Genomic DNA, 26,469 nt, shown 5'->3' on the forward strand with positions numbered 1-26,469 from the left:
ACTAAATCTAGCAAATAAAAAATTAGCACAAGACTAAAAATCCTTTTTATTTTCTTTATTTGTTAATTCATTTCTGAAGTCAAGTCATTGGAGTCAATGTCAAGGTGACATGGAAGGTCAACTCAGGTCGAGTCGAGGTGAATACTGTAACAACTCAGGGCACCCTCGATACTAAAATATTTTGTCAATATGTTTGAATATTGTCAAGTTATTACATTATAGAGATAAGACAAATATAAATGTAGAGTTAATGAATCTTTATACGGTGAAGTCAAGGTCATTAAGGACAAGTCAATGTCAACCCAGGTCGAGTCGAGGTGACGTGAAGAGTCAAATCAAGGAAAATATTTAATATGTAATGCTTTATTGTCAAAAAATTTTACAATTTGTAGACAAAGCCTATAAGTAAAAATAAAAAAAAATACACATAGAATATATAAAAAATAAACATACAAAAGTTTATTCAATTATAGTCCATTTCTTAATTCGTAGGAGCACACAAAAGGGTCGATAGCCATAAAACGGTCGTAAACCATTGGCGTCCCACTTTTTAAGTACATTAAGACCTGAATGTTTTCATTTGTTGGGTTTATTTAATAGTGCAAGAAATAGGCCAATTTTAGCCATAAATTTTTTGAATTTTTAACCCTTATAAGTAGATATTATCTAGGTAGGTAAATATGGAGGTATAAGTATTATAGGTACCTAAATTGTGCAATCTTAAATGCAAACAGGTAGTTATATTTCATGGTATATAATCTAGATATATCCTAAAAACTTAATTTATTTTTCAGTATTGTTGCGCATTTGTTGTAAGAATGTCAAAGTTTAGCCCCGTAGTGTGTAAAGGTGTTTTAGATTTTAAAGCAAGGACTATAGTTAAGTACTAAACGTACATGATGCACTTGTGCATCAAATGCCACTAAGTACTGTTAGAAATCTAGTTTCTACATGTGCCAATATGACAGGCATAAGTGACAGAAAAGGCTTAGTGACAGAAAAAGTGAAAACCGTGAGAACTTGCCTAAGAAGAGTGTAAAGAAAACTGCCGGTAGGAAGCCGACAGCAGTTGATGAGACAGCAAAGCAGATCATCAGGAGGACAGTATATTCATTTTATTTTAAGAATGGAATCCCAACTATCGATAAAATTTTGACACTTATGAAAGAAGACGAAAATGTACCAGAAATTTGGAAAATTTTACACGAATTACATTTTTCTTGGCAAAAGCAAAATAGAAAATCTATTTTAATAGATAAAGAAGAAATAGTCTGTTGGAGAAGAAAGTATTTAAGGCAAATTAAGGAAGAAACATTTATTATTTGGATGAAACCTGGCTTAACGAAGGACACACCGTGAGCAAGTGCTGGGAGGATAAAAATGTTGGAAGCTCCCGTCAGGCTTTTTTAGAAGGTTTATCGACTGGCTTAAAGTCTTCTTTTGGTAAGGGCCACATATTAATAATTACACATATTGGGCGCTATAAAGGATTTTTAAATGGCGGTCTGTTTGAATTCGAATCGAAGTCAACTAAGGATTACCACGAAGAAATGAACACTGATGTTTTTGAAGATTATTTTTCGGAAATGATCAAGTCAATTCCCGAAAATCCGCGGTAAAAGCAGAGCTTCTGACAATAGTTACAGAAAATAAATCAAAATATAAAAGACACGTTATTGACGAAATGGCAAAACAACACAATATAACTGTACTTCGTTTGCCACCTTACCATTGTGAATTAAATCCTATAGAGTTAATTTGGGCTCAAGTAAAAGGACTTGTGGCTAGAAATAATAAAACCTTTAAATTGAAAGATGTGAGAGAACTTCTGAAAGCAGCAGTGGATAACGTTACCCAAGAAAACTGGAGCAATGCTGTGAACACAGATTTAACGAGCGTAGCTAGTTAAATCTGTGCTGTGAATCACGCTATAAAAGAAGAAGAAAAAATGTGGATAGCAGAGCCCTCGATAATCTTCTAGAAGAAACTGTCGAACCCTTAGTTATAACAGTGGGAATGTCTGATTCGAATGAAAGCGATGAGAGTTATGAAATGTGTGATTTATAAATGGATTTTTTTTTGTATATTTCGTAAATGTTTTTATTGTAATATATGTAAATATGGTTAATAAATTAAAAGATCCTTATATTTATGTACCTTTCTTATAAATGACAAGATATGTTTGGAGAGTTGCATTTTTTATTAGTTGGTATTAAAAAAATTAAATTTTACAACAATTTTTTAAGCATTTAAAAAACAATCAAATCAAATTTTTATATTTCATTTTATTTGCCATAGTTTTATAATGAGGCTTTTCCGTTTTAAGAAATGTTTCTTGTTAATTTAATAAATATAGGTTATATCTACCAACCATACTTTTTCTAAAAATCTTTGTCTAATAGATAATAGATAAAATCCAACATTATTTATAAATTTTTCATAACAGATATTTATTTAACTTAAAAATTAAAATCAATATCCATAGTCGGGACGACACTGGCAACCCGTTTCTCATAAAAATGAACTCGAAACCATTGTTCCGAATTTTACGACCTATTGTATTTGAGATCATACAGGACTTGTCCACTTAAAATTGGTAAAAACAGCCTGGTTTATCATTTTGTTACATGTAGAAAAATGGAAGACTCACCCTATATGAGGTAAAAATACAAACAAAAAATAAATAAATAAATTAGTGAATAAATAAAAAAGAAAAATTAATATACACTAAAATGTATACAAAGTCAAAAGGTAAAAAATCAAGTATAAATAGTGACACAAAGGCGTGCAATACAATATTTAAAAAAAAAAGAAAAAAGAAGTTTTTTATTTTAATTAAAAAGTGTGTGGGAAATTAAATTTAACAATGAATAAAAAAGTCGTTTACTGAGGAAACAAAGAGGATGACAATAAAGATCGAAGGTCAAGTCAAGGGCATTAAGGACAAGTCAAAGTCAAGGTGACATGGAAGGTCAACCCAGGTCGAGTCGAGATGAATACTGTAACAACTCAGGACACCCTCGATACTAAAATATTTGTCAATTAATTTGAATACTGTAACAAGTCAAGTCATTACATTATAGAAATAAGAGAAATATAAATGTAGAGTTATTGAATCTTTAGACGATGATACCAAAGTCACGTGGAAGGTCAAGCCAGGTCGAATTGAGGTGACGTGGAGAGTATTTTATATACTATATTATATACTCTATTTAATTTTAAACTTTTATCCAACAGATTCCGATATTCGGCGAGAAATTCCTCAGAGGAAACCGCTTCTATCTTATAATAATTTACTCAGACCCTACGTCAGTTAAAAGTACATAAATGGTCGGCAATACACCCGTCTCTGTTCCGCTCATTGTAACAGTTACAAAGTAACCTGGAATTTCAGGCGTAGGAAACCATATTGGAATTTCATTTAAGCAATGCTTAAAATACCTTGCAAAGCTCTTTTTATATATCCTAAGACATCTTATAAAAATGCTCACTTTTGGCGCTTATCATATATTAAATTATATTCGTCTCACTCCCATTCATAGCCGTCAATAATGAAACTGTCAAAATTTAGGTTGGTAACAATGTAATTTGGCGGGATATTTAAATTTTTTATGATGAAATCAGTGCGTCTTATTGGCATTTTATTTACAACTAAATAAATCTACGCGTCATAAAATGAAACTCCATTCACGTTGTTTTGACTTACACTATATATGTGTGTTAAATAAGCGTACGGACATGTAAATTTTTGGTTTTTTATAGCCTTTGATACGACCACCTAGCATTTAACCTTGCCCCGATTTGTTTCGTTAATTTTCTGGATGTAACACGAGTGTAGACATTGGTATATATTTATTACAATATTATTTTTATTATAATATATTTTATTTTAGAGGGTCACAATAAAGATAGAAGGTCAAATCAAGGTCATTAAGGACAAGTCAAAGTCAAGGTGACATGGAAAGTCAACCAGGCAATCAAGAGATGTTACAAAGATTTTCTGAAGCAATCATAATAAATGCGTATTTTAACAGCAATGACCAATAAAAAGAGACTACTTACCACTAAAATTATTACAATTGACTTCTCTTGATTACTAATGGCTTATTATTAAACACAAACTTATTGTTTAATAAAAAGAAATCCCAGATCCACTTAACTAACCCGCCATTTATTTTTGGATTCTATATACACCGGTACAATCACGAATTCAGGTTTGGTTAGTCCGTGGAAGTAAACCGATTAAATTTAATTATCAACAGGTTTGTCAATGTTATTTTTTTGCTTTTTGTGTATTAACACACGAAGACTTATGTCTGTTGTTTTTGTCATGAATTTATTAACTCTAGTACCTCCCGTGCATTGTGTCATCTCTGTAAAAACTATCTAGAAAAATAGAATAGTACTAATACCCCATCTTAGCACCGAGAAGTGTTGAGGATCACAATGTAATAATCATTCACTTTTGAAGAGATCATCATATGAATGGTAAAGGTCAGGTGAAGACTACGGGCTAGCATTTATCACAAGCATAATATTTTGCCTAATAGCTAATGGAATTCAATCTAACTCATATAAAGATCATCAGCATTTTTTATATTGATGGTTGACAGGTACTATAGTCAGCCTTCACTTTCGTCCTCCTGCTCAAACCAATTATAGCAAAAGAGAGAACCACATGAGGAAATCACGTTTGTCACCTTCAGATTTATTTTGCTTGTATTCCACCGTTCTCTTGCTCTTATTCATTAAGTAGGTTTTTATTTATAGGCTTTATGCTCAGAAGTATCATCATCATCATCAACACAATTTTTATGCATAATGGACATTTTTGTGCATAACTTTGGTACTTAAACATTAATAAAAACGAGTTTACAAAGATCAATTTAAAGCTAAAAACGTCATTCTAGGCTAAAATGTTTGAAAATTAGAGCAGTTTTGGTTGGGGCTAGTTTTTGTGTTAATTTTCACAGTAAATTTGCAATTTTAAAGAGAATATTTTAAAGAACAATTGGAATATTCGTAAAAGGATTATTAGCAAAAAAAGGAAATTTCTTTTCAAATAATTTCATGCTAAAAAGTTTCATGTACCTCAAAAACTCTCTGAGTTAGAGGCAATTTTGTGCATCAAGGTCTTACAGCACCTAAATTAAAGTTTTTGAAAGTAATATTGCACCATCAAAATGTTTATGCGTTTATGGACATGGATCATTATTTCACAGCATTAAAAAAAATTCTTGAGGATGGATATGAGGCAAAAACGTCATTTCAGGTTCAAGAATTCGAAAGTAAGAGCAGTTTTGGTTAGCTAGATAGGCAGTTTGGTTGGCTAATTTTTTTGTTAATTTTTGTAATCAGTTCTTACTTTTTAAGAGAATATTTTAAAAATAGTTACAATTTTTTTAAAAGAGTTATGGGAAAAGATGTGGAATTTCTTTTCAAATAATTTCATGCTAAAAGGTTTGTTGTACCTCAAAAACTGTTTGAGTTACAGGCAATTTTGTCCATCAAGGTCTAAGAGCACCAAAATTGGAGTTTTTGAAACTCGTATTGGAACATTAAGATGTTGATGCTTTAATAGACATTTTTGGGTATAACTTTGGAACCACTTAAAATATTTTCAAAATTTTTTCACAGTAATTAAAAAAATGTCCGAGGATTAATTTAAGGGTAAAAACGTTATTCTACATCAAATATTTCAAAAGTTATGACAATCGTGGTTGAGGCTAATTTTTTTGCTAATTTTCGTAATAAATTTTTCATTTTTTAAGAGAATATTTTAAGAAATAGTTGGAATTTTTTTAAAGGAGTTATAAGCAAAGAAAGGAAATTTCTTTCCAAATAGTTTCATACTAAAACGTTCCTTGTACCTCAAATACTTTTTTAGTTAGAGCCAATTTTGTCCATCAAGGTCCAGTGGCCACCAAAATTGGAGTTTTTGAAACTCGTAATAGAACATCAAGATTTTTACGCTTTAATAGACATTTTTGGGTATAACTTTGGAACTACTTGGAATATTTTCAAAATTTTTTTACACTAAATAAAAAAATGTCTAAGGATAAATTCAAGGGTAAAAACGTCATTTTAGGGCAAAGATTTCAAAAGTTATGACAATCGTGGTTGAGGCTAATTTTTTTGCTAATTTTCGTAATAAATTTTCATTTTTTAAGAGAATATTTTAAGAAATAGTTGGAATTTTTTAAAGGAGTTACAAGCAAAGAAAGGAAATTTCTTTCCAAATAATTTCATACTAAAACATTTTTTGTGCCTCAAATACTTTTTGAGTTAGAGCCAATTTTGTCCATCAAGGTCCAATGGCCACCAAAATTGAAGCTTTTGAAACTCGTAATGGAACATCAAGATGTTGATGCTTTAATAGACATTTTTGGGTATAACTTTGGAACCACTTGGAATATTTTCAAAATTTTTTCACAATGATAAAAAAAATGTCTTAGGATTAATTTAAGGGCAAAAACGTCATTCTAGGTCAAAAATTTTAAAAGTTATGACAATCGTAGTTGAGGCTAATTTTTTTGCTAATTTTCGTAATAAATTTTCATTTTTTAAGAGAATATTTTAAGAAATAGTTGGAATTTTCTCAAAAGAGTTACAAGCAAAGAAAGTAAATTTCTTTCCAAATAATTTGATGCTAAAACATTCCTTGTACCTCAAATCCTTTTTGAATTAGAGGCAATTTTGTGCATCAAGGTCTAAGAGCACGAAAATCGAATTTTTTGAAACTCGTATTGGAACATCAAGATGTTTATGCTTTAATAGACATTTTTGGGTGTAACTTTGGAACCACTTGGAATATTTTCAAAATTTTTTCACAATAATAAAAAAAATGTCCGAGGATAAATTTAAGGGTAAAAACGTTATTCTACATCAAATATTTCAAAAGTTATGACAATCGTGGTTGAGTCTAATTTTTTTGCTAATTTTCGTAATAAATTTTCATTTTTTAAGAGAATATTTTAAGAAATAGTCGGATTTTTTTAAAGGGAGTTATAAGCAAAGAAAGGAAATTTCTTTCCAAATAATTTCATACTAAAACATTTTTTGTACCTCAAATACTTTTTGAGTTAGAGTCAATTTTGTCCATCAAGGTCCAATGGCCACCAAAATTGAAGTTTTTGAAGCTCGTATTGGAACATCAAGATTTTTATGCTTTAATAGACATTTTTGGGTATAATTTTGGAACCACTTGAAATATTTTCAAAATTTTTTCACAATAATAAAAAAAATGTCTGAGGATTAATTTAAGGGTAAAAACGTCATTTTAGGTCAAAAATTTCAAAAGTTATGACAATCGTGGTTGAGGCTAATTTTTTTTTTAATTTTCGTAATGAATTTTCATTTTTTAAGAGAATATTTTAAGAAATAGTCGGATTTTTTTAAAGAGAGTTATAAGCAAAAAAAGGAAATTTCTTTCCAAATAATTTCATACTAAAACGTTCCTTGTACCTCAAATACTTTTTGAATTAGAGGCAATTTTGTGCATCAAGGTCTAAGAGCACGAAAATCGAAATTTTTGAAACTCGTATTGGAACATCAAGATGTTTATGCTTTAATAGACATTTTTGGATATAACTTTGGAACCACTTGAAATATTTTCAAAATTTTTTCACAATAATAAAAAAAATGTCTGAGGATTAATTTAAGGGTAAAAACGTCATTTTAGGTCAAAAATTTCAAAAGTTATGACAATCGTGGTTGAGGCTAATTTTTTTTTTAATTTTCGTAATGAATTTTCATTTTTTAAGAGAATATTTTAAGAAATAGTCGGATTTTTGTAAAGGGAGTTATAAGCAAAGAAAGGAAATTTCTTTCCAAAGCGTTTCATACTAAAACGTTCCTTGTACCTTAAATACTTTTTGAGTTAGAGCCAATTTTGTCCATCAAGGTCCAGTGGCCACCAAAATTGAAGTTTTTGAAGCTCGTATTGGAACATCAAGATTTTTATGCTTTAATAGACATTTTTGGGTATAATTTTGGAACCACTTGAAATATTTTCAAAATTTTTTCACAAAAATAAAAAAAATGTCTGAGGATTAATTTAAGGGCAAAAACGTCATTTTAGGTCAAAAATTTCAAAAGGTATGACAATCGTGGTTAGGGCTAATTTTTTTGCTAATTTACGTAATAAATTTTCATTTTTTAAGAGAATATTTTAAGAAATAGTTGTAATTTTTTTAAAAGAGTTATAAGCAAAAAAAGGAAATTTCTTTCCAAATAATTTCATACTAAAACGTTCTTTGTACCTCAAATACTTTTTGAATTAGAGGCAATTTTGTCCATCAAGATCCAAAAGCCACCAAAATTGGAGTTTTTGAAGCTGGTATTGGAACATCAAGATTTTTATGCTTTAATAGACATTTTTGAGTATAACTTTGGAACCACTTGGAACATTTTCAAAATTTTTTCACAATGATAAAAAAAATATCTAAGGATAAGTTTAAGGGTAAAAACGTCATTCTAGGTCAGAGATTTCAAAAGTTATGACAATCGTGATTGAAGCATATTCTTGTATTAATTTACATTATATTTAAGAATTTTTGAAGAAATTATGGAACTAGGGCTAGAAGTTCACTTAAGAATCCTGATGGAACTTCTTGAACCAAAAAACTTGAAAATATCAATGAATTACTTTGGTTTCACTCCTGTCACTCCTTCTACATCCTTCTCTTAATAAAATATAGAATTTCCTGGCAGAATATCCAAACTTTCATAGAGCTATTATTTGTTAACACGAATGAGATCCTGAAAGGCAAACTAAGAAACTGAGGACCTGATCTCAAAAAAACTTAATAATTAATGAATGGATTCTATCAATTGGGACTATTGACATGAACCAGAAGTTCACATTAGATTTACTTGTATATGTCAATAAGTCCTTTTGGTTTTACATCATGGACCAGATATAAAGAGGTTGGGCGTATCTCATTCTTCTCTTAATAATATTAAGAATTTCTTTGCAGAATATCCAAACTCCTCGAAGCAAATTCTAACTGGACCTGATATTTGTGGTCAAGCATAAGATACTAAAACTTTGCTCTTGAAAAATGACAATATTAATGAATAAATTACGTCCATTGGAAGTACTAACATAGTTAATGTTTCTAATTGGACATACCTTCACATGCTTAAATACAATCGACGAGCAACGATATTAAAAAAATTAACATGTATCCAGGTAAATGGGTACCACCTGACAATAAAAAGAAAACAAAAAGTGACCGTCACAAGAACGTTTACAAAGAAGAAACCGACCGACCGTTCGTCGATGATAGTTGTTGACACGCGGCTTTGAACTTGCCTGTTCTTGGCTGATGGATAAACAGTTAGTTACCCAGACCGATCGAGTTCTTCGGTACCGAGAGGTTCAATGAATTCCGAGTCGCTAATTAAATAAAAGACTCTCTCCGCGGGTGAATATTGATGACATTCATTCGTTTTGTTAAGTGAACTATGCGTTCGTCGACCAGGTTTTGTGTAGTATCGTGGTTGCTGGTAGGGGTTGTTTTTGGCAAGTATTGCGAGGTGAGTGAGTCCTATAAGGGACACTTTTTGTTTTATTTAATATGAGAAGAAGAAGAAGAAGAAGAAGAAGAAGAAGAGTTTGAGGTTCTATGGATGTCGAGTTAAATGAACAAATGACTTGATAAGTTTCACTCAATTCGGTCTGAATTTCAATCAAATTTTCAGCACTTTCAACTGTAGAACCAGCAAAATTGAAATGTTTGAAAAATGACTGCTCTGAAAAATTAAACTTTTTACTCGATTCTAACATCCACATAAATTCAGTTAGAAGAAACAAAATTAAGTGCCAGTATCATTATATATTGAAACAATTTTAGTCTTTTTCCTTGTCTTCTTCTTCCATTTCTTTGCTCATTGTCATGCTTATCACGAATGATTGCATTTTGTCCAATAATCATCATCTTTGCAATAACAGAAGCATGAAACCATAACCTATGAAAGCAAAATCACTCACTATATGCCAAAACTTTAGTTATTAAAATAGAACGTTAAAGAAATACTAGATAAGAACGTTAATAAGCAAATTTAAAAAGAGAAATCAAAAAACAGGTTTTTTTTGAAAGATTGTTCTTCTTCTTCTTTATCTATTTAGTTTTCTTCTTTCTTGGCATCATATCTTAGTCAGCATAAGACACATTCATCAGAATGACCACATTTTGCCCATTGGTAAAAGAAACAAAGGGAAGGAGTGACAAATATTATACATACATTCATAAAATTAAATTTTTGTCTTTGTCTTTATCTTTTTCTTCTTCTTCTTCTTCATCTACGTCTTTTTCTCTTTTTCTGCTTCTTTTTTTATATACAGCCACCATCACTTTATCTTGCAAAAATAAAATGCCAGAAAAGAACATCGATAGGGTAAACTACCCAATTGTTGGCACCTTAAGGAGATAGCTACAAGTTTTTTTTCATAAGAAAAAAAATATATGAAATAGAGACACTTTACACAATTTTTGACAAATAAAAATCTCTAAAGAGTTAAACAATAACAAAAAAAACTCGAAATATTTATCAAAAATTAGTTGAAACTGCAAAAATTCTCAAATTTAGCAAATTTCCAATAGTTGGCACCCTATTTCACCTGAAATAATAAAAGCGAAACAAATTTTAAAAGAAACATTTATTGAGAAATGTACCTATTTATGCCTTGTGTACCCTTATACTGCACTATTTATACCCTATGTGTTAAAAATTTAGACTAACTAAATTAACAGTCATCCAGTTTATAAATTTAGCACAGAACAAAATAAAAAAAAAAAAAACAAAAAATGATTTTAAACTAAAATAGGGCAATAACATGCAGTTAACTTATGAAGTTTTATTTTTAAAATCACAACTTTTACATACAAAGTTGTCATGATATATCTCGTGTTTCATTAAACATTTATAATGATAATTTCTGGTGCAAGTTGAACATTTCACACCAAAATTAATGATACTAATATTGTACGTACATATAAAGCATAATCCATTTTTTGTTATGGTATTTTGACTCAAAATGGACTTGTTCAATTTTACAGTGCCTTCTTGTTCTTTACTTTCACTCTCAAATAAATTTCTGACATGGGTTTCTTTCTTTTTTGCAACCTGTATATTATTTATTTGAGAGCTTGGACCCGCTTCTGAAAAAATGTTTGAGTAATTAGACATATTTAATTTTTTTACACCTTTGTCCTTTTCTTTTGTTATATTATTTTTTGCTTGTAGTTTTTTCACTCTTTTTTGCTTGTTTTCCTCTTTTTTTAAATCATTTTCTTTCTTCTTTTTTTCCTTTTCAATTTTTATTTCTTCCTTTTCTTGAAGACTTTTTTTTATAGTCAGAGGAAATTAAAACAAATGATGTTCTTGTAGATGTCCTCTTTCCGCTTCTTTCGGGTGTTTTAGGCTTTTCTAAGTAGTGTGCTATATTTAATTCGTTCGGCACAGGATCCACATTATCATCACTTTTATGTGTTTCAAGCACGGAGTCATTTGCACTTTTTAATATGATATTTTGAGATATAATCAATTTTGGTTTCTTCTTTTCAGGTGTGTAAACATCTTCGTTCGAGATTTTAGATTCTGTTTTTTTAGGACTTTTAATTTTAATATTTTCCAAATTTGTCGATTGTCCATCTTCCATGATGAAGATGTCATCATATTTGTCTTCTAATATTTCATCACTTTCAGGAAATTCATCATTATTATCCATCCGAGCAATTTCAAAAACTACAGGCATGCTAAGTATTTCTTCTTCAAGATATTGAACATTTTCTTCAATTTCTGCAACCCCTATTTCATATTCATTTATTTCCTGCTCAACCTCTATAAGACTATTTTCTACTATAGAGATATTTAAAGCTTGGAGTAAATGTTTCTTAAAATGTCAAAATATTTACAATTTTTATGATTTTCGACAGCTTTTCCGGTTTCAAGCTCTTGAAGAAGATCAGTATTTAGCATTTTGCAAAATAAATCATAGTCGATTTTTTTGTCGGTTTTAATTTCCTCTAGATGTTCAATTTCCCTTTGTTTCTTACCGAGACATTTAGAATAATCAATACTCTCTGGATTCCACGGAAACAAACCAGAACTTTTAAAACCGTTGACTATAGCCTCGCCCTTTAAATTTTTTAGTGCTTTATCCAATATGGGAGCAAAGTGATGTTTTCCTAATTGGCAATATGGATTTTCTCTTCTCCAGCTTAGTACTCCGTACTTCCAGAATGTTTTTAGCGGCTTAAAACAAGAAACGTCTGCCGGTTGCATAATTCTTGTTGAGTTGGGATATAAAGCCACTAAAATTATTTGCAACTGACTGCACACTTTACTAAGCTCATAGGTGAGATGTGTTGCATGTCCATCAACAAATAAAATAACTGGAAATAAAATTTGCTGTTTCACAAGGTTTTTATGAAATATTTCTTTGATATAATCAGTAAAAACTTCGGACTTCATCCAGCCATTTTCAGTGGAGGCAATACCCCAGTGATCTGGAACACTGTCTGATAAAGTTTTTGATATTCTCTTATTGGGAAATATTATTAGAGGCGGAGTCACATCCCCTGCGGCCGAAAAACTAAACATTACTGTTAGATTTTGCTTTGCCTGGCCCCTGTCAACTTCATAAACATTTTTCTCAGACTTTGCTGCTAGAACTTTTCCAAGTTTTGGGCAAAACAAAAAACATGTCTCATCACCATTATACACTCATCGCGGATCTTCCAAAATGGAAAAGTATCCTTTACTTTTTAGGTACGTTTCTATATCCCCAAACCATTTTTTAATATCGTTTTCAGAAACGTTAGATGATGCACTTGTTACTGCTTTTGGTGTGCGATGAGTTAAAATAGGATGTCGATTTAAGAATGACCTATACCAGTGGTCACCTAAAAATAATATGCAGGTTATTATAAATTATAAAATCAACTAAAATAAATGTGTAAAGGAATAAGAAAAAGGATACCTGGCATGTTATTTTTAAATGGATTTGGACGTTTATCATCATCTAAAAACTGTTTCACTGATATCTGTAAATCAATTTTTTGTCTTGGAAAGCCTTTTTTCTGACTTTCGAGAATCCAAGAGCAGCTTTTCCTCATTTTCAGTCAGGTAAGTATTTGGACCAGGTCTAGCTTTGGAAAATTTAGCTCCCAATCGGAATTGGAGAGTAGATCTAGGAATTTGGTACTTCTTGGCTACAGACTTTTTTGTTGCGCCGTTTTTAATTTCGCTCAAAGCTTTCTGAATTAATTCTTCACTATATTTTTTAATAGCATTTTTTTTATTTTTCTTTGTAATTTTTCCCATCTAGAAATAATACAGATTTAGGTAGATTAATTTCACTTAAGGGATTTTATAAGGAGGAAAAAATTCGAAAAGTTTACAGAAAAAATGCAAAGTCGGAGTTACAGTAGATATAAAAAAGGTAGGAGTGTAATATTAAAGGTTAGACATAATTTGCCCGTTGATTTATATTCTGGTGATGCATTAGAAAGAACGAAACACGTGTTATTATTAATATTGTACACCCTTATATTAATATTAATTTTCCTTTCTTACAAACATTAATACAATTTTTTTAGCCACCTCAAATAACATTTTAAAATTATAAAAGCAAGTAAATTACTAAATCAAAATAGTGTGATAAAAAGGAGGTGCCAATCATTAGAGTGCTAATTAAAATGCTAAATCCAATAGTTGGCATGGGTGCCAAAGAATTGGAAAATCATCAATTATCATGCCCAATAATTGACACCCTTAAAAAAGAGAAAAAATGTTAGGTTAGAATGGGTTAAACCATTTTTTATCTTTAATTTACGCTTTATCCAACAAATCAAATATCTACTACAGGCAATTCTTCTGTCCAAAGTACCAAAATATTACATAATTGTCAAACAGATTCTTACCTTGACGCTAATTTTTGATAGTCGAGTGCCAACAATTGGGTGTTTTACCCTATGCAAGTAAATAAATTAGAAAGAAAATTCCAAAAAACCGTTTTTCTTCCTGCCTTATTCTTCATCTTTTTCCTCTACTTCGTATTCTATTTTTTGAAAATACTGTTTTTTTTTCTATTTATTCGACACAATGTCCATAAACTCGCCAATTTGAAAATTTGTATAGGGTGGCCCAAATTTGGTCCTCATCATCATCTCAAAAACCGTAAGAAATACAAGTAGCCTAATGAATAAAATTGCAGCAATTGCTAAGTATTTGCTTGAAAAGCAATGAATAAAACCTGAAGTCATTGCTTTTGCCTTTAGCAATTATTGCTGAAAAAGTCAGAAAATGATTCTAGTCAAAGCTTTTTCTTAAATATTAGAAGCAATTGCTATCACTTGCTGAAAATGTTATGAATAAATTAAGGAATTGCTTTTTGCAATGGTAGGCCAACCGCAGCATCATTTTGCTTGATAACAGTAAATTCGTTCATTTGTGGCTACAAACCTAAGTGTAATGCGACTGTGCGCAAAACTAAAATATACAGTGTACGTAAAAATTGCAGAGACGATGATTTTAGAAAGTTATATCGACTTGACTGGTTAGCAAATTACTTCTTAAATAGTACTGATGAAAGACAAGGAGCTGCATTATCACCTTAAACTAAGATAAAAATAGTTCTGAGAGTATTGGCAGATCCAGGCTTTCAAAATTCTGTAGATGAAGAACTCGGTGTTCACCAAACCACTATCTGTAAGACATTCACTTCGGTAATAAATGCAGTTTTGGAGAAGGCCAATATCTTTATTAGAGGTCAGAGAAATCCCGTTTTCCCAATGCCATCGCAGTGATAGACTGCACACACGTAAGGATTCCAAAGTTTCAAGAGTTCGGTGATGAATATATAGAGCGAAAAGGATATCCCAGTATTAACGTGCAGGCGACTTGTAATGCAAAAAAGAAATATTCACAAGTGTGGACTGCCAATGGCCGGGCTCTGTGCGCGATAGCAGAATTTTTAATAAATCTAACATATACAACATCCTTAAGAACAGCGCAGAAGGATGTGTACTATTAGGGGACGATGGCTACTACGACGACTCCCTGGAGAAAATAAATAATGTTTTCTGTCGAGAACGTGTAATAATTGAATGATGTTTTGGGCAGTTAAAAGCAAAATTTCCTATCCTTCAATACAAAATTAGAAAAAACACCATCGATTATAATTGCCTGCGTTGTGCCTCATAACATCGCAAAACATCTGCATGATGAAGATTTTATTGAAGAAATCAATTATGAAATTGACGAAGTACAAAATAACGATATGCCAACAAATATATATAGTTCGTCAATTAGGACAGCAAAAAAGAGAATTTATAACATACATATAGGAAACGCAGCATTTGCTTCAACATTTTATTCATATCAAGATCCAGCAATTGCTTTTGCTAAAAAGCAATTCAAGTAATTGCTAGATTTTTATTCATCAGGTCCTTTGTAGGCTAAATTATGGCAAAGTTGCTAAATTTAGTACTTAATAAAATGCCGTTTTAAAGTTCGAAGATATCCGGAAAAAACCGAAATCTGGAAAAATCTTTTTTATTTTTTTATGGCGTTATTTAAAATCGTATAAAAAAATAAATAACACTTTGTTAAGGGCACTTTTTCGCCTCTACAAGATGGCGTTTTCGGAATTTAAATACGACGTTTTGTTTTTGAAGTACCATCATCAACTTTTTTTTTCAAATACGGCCCTGGGTTTCTATTAGCTTATTTTGTTGACCTACATTTTTATAAAACCTATGACGTATCAAACTTTTTTTTATATTTCTTTGATTTTTGTTGCAGTAGTTTTGATGATTTGATAATATTGATGATATGTCATAGGTATTTTATAAAATCAAACCTTGGGGTGGATCAGTTTTTATTAATAATAAGTCGTTATTTATAACTAAAAGAAAAAAAATAAAAGCAGGTCCGTATTTAGATTTTTTTTTAAATCATTGAAATTTTCAATTTTTGCTATTAAATTGGTTGAAAATAAAAAAGTTCGATACGTCATAGGTTTTACAAAAATCTAGTTCAACCAAATAAGGTTATATAAATCCAGGGCCGTATTTAAAAAAAAATTGTTGATGGTTTCTCAAAAACGAAACGTCGTATTTTATCTTGTACAAAGGAAAAAATGCCCTTAACAAAGTGTTATTTATTTTATTATACGATTTTCAATAACGCCATAAAAAAAAAATCCGGTTTTTTCTGGATATCTTCGTAACTATTCGAAATTTTTTAAATTAGCAACTTTGCCATAATTTAACCGACCTTGTATCTCTTACGGTTTCCGAAGTCCCAATGATGAGGGTCGAATTTGGGCCACTCTGTACACATATTCCCTGGACTATTTGATTAAACACCCATTTCAGCGTTTTTCCAAATTCGTACACGATTTTGAGAAAAAAATCTTTTTTTTTCTATATATCTTCTCCTTTTTTGGTACCATTATCTAGGCTACCATCACTGTGTTCAGTATCACGTTCATCAGTAATCACCATATTTTGTCCAATTATAGAAGAAAAGAAGCGATACACATACATTAAAATGTCTTCATCTTCTTTTTCTTCTTCTTCATCTTCTTCTTGTTCCTCTTCTTTTATTCATGCCCATCCACCATCACTTCATCCTGAAGAAAAGAACATCGATATACAACTGAACTTTCTTTTGGCATCATAACTTAGTCATATTACTATGCTTAGTGTCACTCTTATTAGAAATGAGACAAGGAGCGATAATCCCTATACATATACATCAACTACACATATTCATCATACAATTGAGTCTTTGTCTTCGTCTTCTTTGCATTTTATCCAACTACCATCGCTGTGTTCAGTGTCACTTTCATTAGAAATCACCATATTTTGCCCTTTGGTTAAAGAATCAAAGACAAGGGGCGATAATCTCTATACACATACATCAAAACGTCTTCGTCTTCTTCTTCTTCTTTTTATGTCTAGCTACCTACAGAAGAAAAAAATGTCAGAGACGAACATCAATATGCAAGTAAATAAATTAGAAAAACTGTTTTGCCTCTTTCCTTCTTCTTTTCGGTCCTTTCCTCTTCTTCTTTTTTAATGTCATATCAAGCTACCATTGCTAAGTTCAGTGTCATGTCAATTACGAAGAAACAAGAACAAGAATGATCCCATAGGTATCTCAAACCACCTTTAATGTTATTGGATAACACTTTTAAAGACTTTAATATTAGAGAACCAGAAAAAGAGACTTTTTCTACTTCGTCTATTCTGAATCAATGGTTAAGTTTTCTAGTTCTCTGAAGCTATGTGCCACCTTGCCTTAGTGAAGTACAACATAAATCAATTCATGGCATTTTTTTTATTGGTGTGTTCAATTCTAACTCCAAGATCATCAGTTCCTCCTTCTGGTATTCCTTCATTGGCTGATGTAAAGACATTAATAGGTTAACTACATTAACATCCAAAACTTGCTTGACGGTCTCAAGATATCTTCAAAGAAATACCACTGTTCGCACCTAGTAAATAATATAATCTTGGATAAAGTGAGTCTCTCATTTAGCATTTTGGTGGTCACCAGTTTTCGAATCTACATATAGTTTTTTGCAATTAATACTGAAGATGCTCCAAGAAGGCTTTCACCACCGTTTCTTACTATTTCAATATTTTCTAGTGCATCCAGAAGTTTTTATATTGCTGTCTTTTTTTGAAAAAAAGGAAATGAATTGAAATTTCACACTTGTTCATCTTTATTTATTTTAGTTGCAAGTGTTAGTGTAGTCTCTTTTGATTCTCAATAGATCTATGAAAAAAACGTTCATTTGCAATTCCCACGACATATATAATATGCTCTCGCATTTGCATATAAACGCTTTCATACAAAATAAAATAAAAACCGGTCGGTGCCGTATCAATTTTGAATACAGGTTTTTCGAAAGAGGATTTAACCTTGCCATTGTTTGTTTCCGAAATACAATTAATTTCATTTTAATGAAAGTGGGTCTTGGTCTAAAGTCTAAAATGAAGGCGTATTATATCTATGGTGGACAAAGAAAATACGTCATAGATATTAGTGAAAATTTACGAGAAACATTACATAAATCATTTTCTTCTTAACATTTGTCTGAATAGTAAAGGCAGCAATTATTTCTTCTTTCATTCTCTCAGCTAATACCTGACGAGGATAAATTTCTTCTATTTCAAATTGACAACCATTGGGTAAAGTTTCACGGTTAATGCACCTATATAATTCGATCTATTGATCCATAAAATCTGATGCACCCTAGCCATTCATTCACCTGTTAATTTCAAACTATTCGGGCAACTTTGAGGTAAATATTATCGAAAATAGAGAATGTTGCGTTGCTGTTTACTAACTGTAATTGATTTCTACTTATTAAGTACACATAATACAGTTGTTAAATATTTTCCAGGCCACTCTTGCTAATCAAGTGTCGAAATTATTTGGAGCGACGGATAACCAATCGCCTCCGCGACATGACACGCCAACATCGCCATGTTATTGCGGTAAGTACTTACCATTAACAAGAGATAACACTCTTCAATTATTGCATTAAGATAAAGAGGAAACGATGATGCCTATTGGTTCTCAGTCTTTTGTATGTTCAATTTCTGCTGAAGTCTAGTTATTAAGTTAGAGATTTAACGTTATAACCTGAAACTGGAGTAAAGCAAAAGGAGCAAAGGCTTTGGAAAAATCTGTATTTACCAAAACACTGATCTCTTTTGAAGCACATACTTGAAGAGAAAACGTGCAACAGAGCAACTGTAGGAAATACAATTTTAATGAAAACTTGTTAAAGCTTTCAATTGCTTGAAAGAGATCAGAAGGTGATTGAATTGTCTGGAATAAAATTGAAAATGCTTTCAGTTCCTTAAAGTGAAAAAGAAGTGACGTTGCTTTCAAATGAGAATAATATAGTCTTGTTTTAGAAGCTCTAAAGTTATTCGGAATAAGCTAAAGATGTTCGCAAATCAGTAAGAATCGTTCAAACAGTTATTCCAGGTGTTTGCGTGGTCTAAAATGTACCTCGAACATGCTGGGACTACAGTTTGTTATTTTAATAGTGTAAAACTTTATTCCGGATATTTCACAGGCTCTAAACTGCTTTAAAGTGTTAATGAAACTTAGTTACACATGAATAAGAGTCCTATTTCACCCATGTGGATGCTCAAAGTTGAACGAATAATCTGAAAAGGTTTACAAATCAATGAGGGTCATTCAAGGAGTTATTCCAGGTGTTTGAGTGGTTTAGAGACCTTCAGAATGTACCTCGAACATGCTGGGACTATAATTTGTTATCTCAGTACTGTACAGTCTTTCGCGTGACTCTAAACTGCTCTAAAACTGTTTACCAATTAACTATAGAGTATTATTCCAGGTAGTTGGAAGTTCTAAAGTTGGTCGAACAAGCTTAAGATGTTTACAAATCAATTAGTGTTTTTTAAGAAGCAATTTTAGGCAGTTAAGTGGTCCTTTATAATATACTTTATGCCGGGGCTATAATTTTTTACTACATCACTGGAAAGTGATGTAGTCTTATTCCAGATAGTTGACTGGTTCTGAATTGCTCTAAGTTGGTTAAAGCTTGTTACATATAAATAAGAGTTTTATTCCACGCATTTGGAAGCTTTAAAGTTATTCCAATAAGATGACAAGGTTTAAAAATCAATAACAGTGATTGCTTGTGTGTGCCTAAAGAAGTCACAAAGTGCTTCAACTTCCTGAAATAAATTTAAAATTACTTTTAGTTCCTTGGCAGACATAAGAGATTACATCAACTGCCTGAAAGGTATTGAAAACATAAAAATTTGCTTGTTTCCATTGCAAAATTGAAAAGTCAAAGGGTCTTAAATCAGGTGATCACGTCGGCCATTAATTTTAATTTTTCTTGGACCAGAACTGTGTTCTGTAATACTAAAATAAAAGATCCAGAGATTACAATTCGTTTACATAAAAACGATGACCACTGAGCTCCTAAATAAATCACCATAATTACAAAATTTACATTGTCTTTGTGAGTGTTCACTCTCTTTTACATCCTTTTTCTAAATTGAAGATAAATAAACAGCTCAGTTTTACCGAAACTCAAGCTTGCTACTCAATAATGTACAGGTCTGGTCAATTTCGTTTTTGAGTGCAACAGAACATTACTGACAACCTTTATGTTCAATTTAAGTTAAGTCTGGCTGGTTACTTATTTAGAGGTTTAATATTATAACCTGGAACTGGAGTAGGGCAATAGAATTGCTCAAGGTGGTCAAAGGCTTTGGAAAAAAATATGCATTTTTCCAGAAAAAGTCAAAAACTGCCGAAGTAAAATTGAAATGTTTTCAGTTTCTTGAAACGAGTAGGGCATTACGTCAATTGCCTGGAATATATTAAAAAGATACTGTAAAGCATATCTTTCATTTCTAAAATATGGTCAACATAATATTGAAAAGTCAAAGCGTTTTAAATCAGGAGATCTCGTAGGCCATCAATCATAAATTTTCTTGAACTTTGAACTGTTGTTCCTTTAACGCCAGAATGAAAGATGCAAAAGTAGAAAACTTACTGACAGGAATAATGCGTTTACGTTAGACTTCGTTTTCATTAAAATGCATACTGGCCTTAGTTCATCAGCTTTTTCAATGATAAGTTTGAGTACTATTGACCTTTTCTCTACTATTATTAATCAACCCAGTGCAGTTCACTCGCCGCAAGACCGAGCCATAACAGCGAGATCATCTATAAATTTACGTTAAAACCTCCTTGAGTTATTGCGGATGTAGCCTTGCAGGTCTCTTGATCTTATCCTAAATACTTGACACATTTATTGTAAATCTTCACTTTAAGACCAATTGCATCTTTGGAGTAGGTCAGTGTTTTAATTTGGGACATGGGTTTTTATTATATTATCAGGTTGCAATGCAACATCTCTCTCTTCATTCTTTTCCTCTGAAATGGTTTTTCTTTATTTAATTGCCTCGTCTAGTGACATAATGCCGAAGAAGAACGAGTCGCGCGAGATTCAGAGGAAGCCGGATTGAATAGCGAAAGACCTAATCAAGATGATAAAACATGACTCTTGAAGGCAACTGAAGACTTAATGAACAAATCAATAAAAATACTTCGATCGCAATATTTCTCGTTACATCCGCGTCAGACCCAAAAAACAGATAGCCTAATATCGCAACCTGAGTGCCAACATTTATCGATACTAAATGATTGCCGAAACAGCCTTGACGTTTTGCTCTAATAATTTCCGTTTGAAACCAAACTAATCAAAATTAATTGACCGGATTTCGTAAATATTCGGGCGAATTTAGATCGTGATAAAGTTAGTGATTACCTCAGACGGTTCAATTCAATTCAAGTAAACCAATCTTTCAACCAAAATTAGTGTATAATTAGTTGTTGGTTCAATTAGCTCCTAATGGTAGTATGAATAATAACAAGTTTCTTTTGTAGAATGTGGAATCCGAAACGAAAACAGTAGAATAGTCGGCGGTAAGCCAACAATAGAAAATGAATTTCCCTGGATGGCGAGACTGTCTTACTTCAACCGTTTCTATTGCGGAGGTATGCTGATTAATGACAGATACGTGCTGACTGCGGCGCATTGTGTTAAAGGGTATATTCTACCAAACCACCTAAACCTCCATATATTGTTTTTTCTTTTAATTTCCTGCAGATTTATGTGGTTTATGATAAAAGTGACGGTGGGAGAACACGACAGGTGTACCGAGACCAAACGGCCAGAATCCAGGTTTGTCCTGAGGGCTGTTGCAGGAGCGTTCAGTTTTCTCAATTTTGACAACGATATTGCTTTGTTAAGACTAAACGATCGAGTTCCAATGACCGAACATATTAGACCGGTGTGTCTTCCCCAGAATAAGGGTAAGCCAACAATCACTTTTCTTAGACACTTCTTCGAAAAAATAGTAACTGAGTCATCATTTACTGTTTTTTCCTTCAGATGATGATTACGTGGGAAGGTTGGCTACTGCAGCTGGTTGGGGTACTCTAAGTGAAGACGGTAAAGCGTCTTGTATCCTAAATGAAGTTGACGTGCCGGTTATTAGCAATGACGACTGCAGGAAAACGAATTACTCCGCCAAGATGATTTCTGATAACATGCTGTGTGCCGGGTATCCAGAAACGGGAAAGAAGGACTCTTGTCAGGTGAGGAACTTTAACAGGAGGAACTAGTAGACTGGAAATGTACTTTGTGTTATTTAGGGTGATAGCGGAGGCCCACTGGTGGTAGAAAGAAGCGACAAGCGATACGAATTAATTGGTGAGTACTTAATGTAGATCCAGTTTGTGTCTTAAATAATGATTTTTTTGAGTCACAAATTAATTCTAAAGAAGCCTATTGTTATCTGAAGATCAACCAACATCCCAAGAATGTGTGGTCCTACAAAGATCTGACGCAGATAGTCTCTATATATTTCTGTGCTGAGGTCAGTTACTGAGAAATTAATTCCTGTTATTTAGTCCAACAGTTAAAAACAACAATTAACTTAGATCCAGACGTGAAATCATTGTTCATGAAGGTTCTATTTCTAGTACAGATCAAACTTTACTTCCTCCTGTTGAGAATTAATTCCAGACAAAAGCCAAAAATCTGACAATGCTTTGTCCGCATAAACAGGCTCAACTTTGCTCTCTGTCAAGCGACAGGTGGCCATTTTATTTTACTGTCATAAATTGCTTTTCAAGATGGCGTCGATCCTTCACTTTTACGACAAAAGAAAGAGAGTTTGACGTTAATAGATCCAATAAGAAATCCATTATAATGACATCAACGACGTTTCATATTTTTAATATCACGCTACAGGAAAGATTTTAAGATTCTGGAGGATTAATCATGGTAATGTCAATGCAAATCAGCTGATTTTTTTATAAATAATCCATGCATATCCAATTGATTTTATACAAAGTCGTCGAGAGTGAAAAAGTTGGTTTCCTTAAGGTTTTTTTATGCACTAGATGCTTGTGCATTGACAAGTGACATTAGCTGACATTACTTGAATATAAGTCAACTAACAGACGTCGACGAATTAATTGTCAACTGTTTAGTTGACGTATTATTTGTAGGGCGACAAATTCACTTATCTCTGACCTACTCATACAACTAAGTAACTGTCAATTATTTAATGGGTATTACAAAATATCCGATTTATTCGTTAAAGGGTATCATTTTGCTTGGGATTTGGAATCCTTCAAACTGTTTTGTGTCAAGCGAGAGGTTGACATTGACAGATGACAACCAATAATACTTATGGGTCTTCTTACTGGCTTCAAAGTTGTGGGACGAAAAGTTTGGACCTTAATTTAGAAATTGTATGGTATACTAGTCATTTAGCCGGTGAGATCCTGACTGGAGAAACACCAATTGACTTTAAAATCCCCGGCATGTTGCACTGAATTTATTCCAAACTGCGTGTTGTGCCATTTTTACGGTTCGTTTAAATGTAAATTAAAAATCTCGGTCCACATCAAAGTGATTTATTACACACTAAACACAATGACGTCAAACTACTAGAAACACTTATTTACATTGTATTTATTTCGATTTAAAAGTCGCGCCAATATTTAGAACTGGCCTCCTAGCGGCGAGGGCTTTCGCCAACATTCTACGTCTATCCAGAGATGTCGCCAGGTGTGCTCACTGTTCGTTCATAGGTGTGGTGTCTTAATGTTTGGTCATAGGTGGCCATTTTGTTTCGAATTCATGTTGTTAAATTGGTTCACGTCAAAGTTTGACGTTGACAGATGACTTCCAATAATAGCCACGACGTTTCAAATAATTTTGAAATAAAAATGACAGATGACAACTGTTATATCTTGGTAGTGTTAGGCTGAGTTTTCACCAATGGCGACGCATTAATGGTTACGCCATTTTAGTCGAGACCCTTTGTTTTAAACCGAGTAAATTTCTTTACGTTTTAGTTTGACATTGACAGATGACAGTCAATAATAGTAATGATGCTCGAATACAAAGATTTCTAGTTGTCTCTTACAGTAATTTAAATGTCAGTTACTTGGTATATCACAAGTGACAACGAGTCAAGTATACAACAAAATGTTTGGTTATAGGTGGCCATTTTGTTTCGAATTCATGTTGTTAAATTGCTTCACGTCAAAGTTTGACGTTGACAGATGACTTCCAATTATAGCCACGACGTTTCAAATAATTTTGAAATAAAAATGACAGATGAAAACTGTTATATCTGGGTACTGTTAGGCTGAGTTTTCACCAATGGTGACGCATTAATAGTTACGTCATTTTATTCGAGACTGTTTGTTTTAAATCGAGTAAATTTCCTTACGTCTTAGTTTGACATTGACAGATGACAGCCAATAATAGCAACGATGCTCGAATACAAAGGTTTCTAGTTGTCTCTTACAGTAATTTAAACGTCAGTCACTTGGTAAATCACAAGTGTCAACGAGTCAAGTATACCACAAAATGTTTGGTTATAGGTGGCCATTTTGTTTCGAATTCATGTTGTTAAATTGCTTCACGTCAAAGTTTGACGTTGACAGATGACTTCCAATAATAGCCACGACGTTTCAAGTCATTTTGAAATTAAAATGACAGATGACAACTGTTATATCTGGGTACTGTTAGGCTGAGTTTTCACCAATGGTGACGCATTAATAGTTACGTCATTTTATTCGAGACTGTTTGTTTTAAATCGAGTAAATTTCCTTACGTCTTAGTTTGACATTGACAGATGACAGCCAATAATAGCAACGATGCTCGAATACAAAGGTTTCTAGTTGTCTCTTACAGTAATTTAAATGTCAGTTACTTGGTAAATCACAAGTATCAACGAGTCAAGTATATAACAAAATGTTTGGTTATAGGTGGCCATTTTGTTTGAAATCCATTAAAATTGCTTCACGTCAAAGTTTGACGTTGACAGATGACGTTCAATAATAGCCACGACGTTTCAAATAATGTTGAAATTGAATAGGTGACAGATGACAATTGTTATATCTGGGTACTGTTAAGCTGAGTTTACACCAACGGTGACGTATTTAATAATTACGTAATTTCGTACGAGAATCTCCTTTCAAATCGAGTAAATTTGTTTACGCCTTAGTTTGACATTGACAATTGACAACCAACAGTAGCATTGAAAGAAGTCGTCCATTTTCTCAAAGAGACCTAGATTCAATTATCTAAAGGGAACTACACAAAGTCTCCGTGTCAAAAGTATTTATTTATTTTAACAGTATAGGTTACACGTATTTCGCTCATATTAAGAGCATCATCAGACCTGAACAATTAAAAAAAAAACAAAGAAAAGGAAAGGTTGTTATTATATTTAGTTTCTTTGTTTTTAATTTTTAGGTCTGATGTTGCCCTTAATATGAGCGACACACGTGTAACCTACTGTTAGATTAGATTAGATTAATAAATACTTTTGAGACCGAGACTTTGTGTAATATTGAATCTAGGTCTCTTTGAGAAAATGGATTTTGGAAAAATTCTTTCAATGCTACTGTTGGTTGTCATCTGTCATTGGCTGTCATCTGTCAATGTCAAACTAAGAAGTAAAGAAAATTTACTCGATTTGAAAGAAAAATCTCAAAGAAAATTACGTAATTAATTAAATACGTCACCATTGGTGAAAACTCAGCCTAGTATATAGTAGCATGTTGATGTTCAGTCTGTTGACGTTGTTAGCAATTTGACAGATGACAGGTGTTATTTCAGGAGAAATATTTCGTTAACTGTGAGGTGTTTATAGTTAATGTTAAATCATTCCTTTGAGGAAATTGACGCCACAGAAGGCATTTGAGAATTTCGATAGAGATTTGTGCAAACATTTCTTCCTTTATTCCAGAAATCATTTTTTCTACTATTTAAAGGCCATTAACTACTTCGACGGTTTATTTCAGCAAATGGTTTGGATTAATTATCGTTTCCAGTACACTAATATTAAATCGTATTTTATTCCTTCCAGGCATTTTTCAATGCAACTTCAGGTACCTTGACGGTACCCTCCGATTATTAAATCAATTTGTTTCATATTTAGGTGCTGACTGTATGAGATAATTAAATTAATTTCAATTTTTTTTTTTTAGGTGTTGTATCATGGGGAAACGGTTGCGCCAGACCGGGTTATCCGGGCGTCTACACTCGAGTCACCCGCTACCTCGACTGGATCCTGGAAACCTCCAAGGACGGATGCTTTTGTCAGGGCTAATCCGGACATATTTACTCCTAACCTTATTGTATAACTAATGATATTAATAATTAAAATATTTAATAGTCAAGAGCCTTTATTTCAATAGCTATTTGAAGTAGTCTTTTGATCCATAGACTCTTTAGGTAAAATTCAAAAATCAAAATGTGTCAAAGGAGGGACAAACTACCAAGGCTTTGTTCCATCAGAAATGTAATATCCGCATCGCGCACATTTATTGGCGTTTCGCCCGACAACGGTGCGG

At 32.2% G+C, this 26,469-nt stretch overlaps 1 protein-coding gene across 2 annotated transcripts; it reads left to right on the plus strand.

Moving 5' to 3' along the window:
* The first annotated feature begins 9,269 nt into the window (after positions 1-9,269).
* LOC126745132 (venom protease) lies at positions 9,270-26,295 on the plus strand. 2 transcript variants are annotated; one of them, XM_050452856.1, is made up of 7 exons: positions 9,275-9,540; positions 18,428-18,521; positions 21,469-21,631; positions 21,692-21,897; positions 21,977-22,182; positions 22,240-22,297; positions 26,104-26,295. In XM_050452856.1, the coding sequence occupies exons 1-7, from the start codon at positions 9,469-9,471 to the stop codon at positions 26,223-26,225; spliced, it is 921 nt and encodes a 306-aa protein (XP_050308813.1). In that variant the 5' UTR covers positions 9,275-9,468; the 3' UTR covers positions 26,226-26,295. The 2 variants fall into 2 exon arrangements, with proteins under 2 accessions (XP_050308812.1, XP_050308813.1); XM_050452855.1 differs by having other exon boundaries at positions 9,270-9,540; positions 21,469-21,897.
* The last annotated feature ends 174 nt before the right edge of the window (positions 26,296-26,469 follow it).

The sequence above is a fragment of the Anthonomus grandis genome, chromosome 15, assembly GCF_022605725.1.
Source record: "Anthonomus grandis grandis chromosome 15, icAntGran1.3, whole genome shotgun sequence".
Lineage (NCBI taxonomy): Eukaryota > Metazoa > Arthropoda > Insecta > Coleoptera > Curculionidae > Anthonomus > Anthonomus grandis.

Bases quoted from the DNA above. Each gene is read 5' to 3' on its own strand.
- LOC126745132 (XM_050452855.1), top strand. From the start codon at position 9,469: ATGCGTTCGTCGACCAGGTTTTGTGTAGTATCGTGGTTGCTGGTAGGG. The intron at 18,522-21,468 runs GTAAGTACTTAC...TTTCTTTTGTAG, and splicing joins AACATCGCCATGTTATTGCG to AATGTGGAATCCGAAACGAA. The intron at 22,183-22,239 runs GTGAGGAACTTT...TGTGTTATTTAG, and splicing joins GAAAGAAGGACTCTTGTCAG to GGTGATAGCGGAGGCCCACT.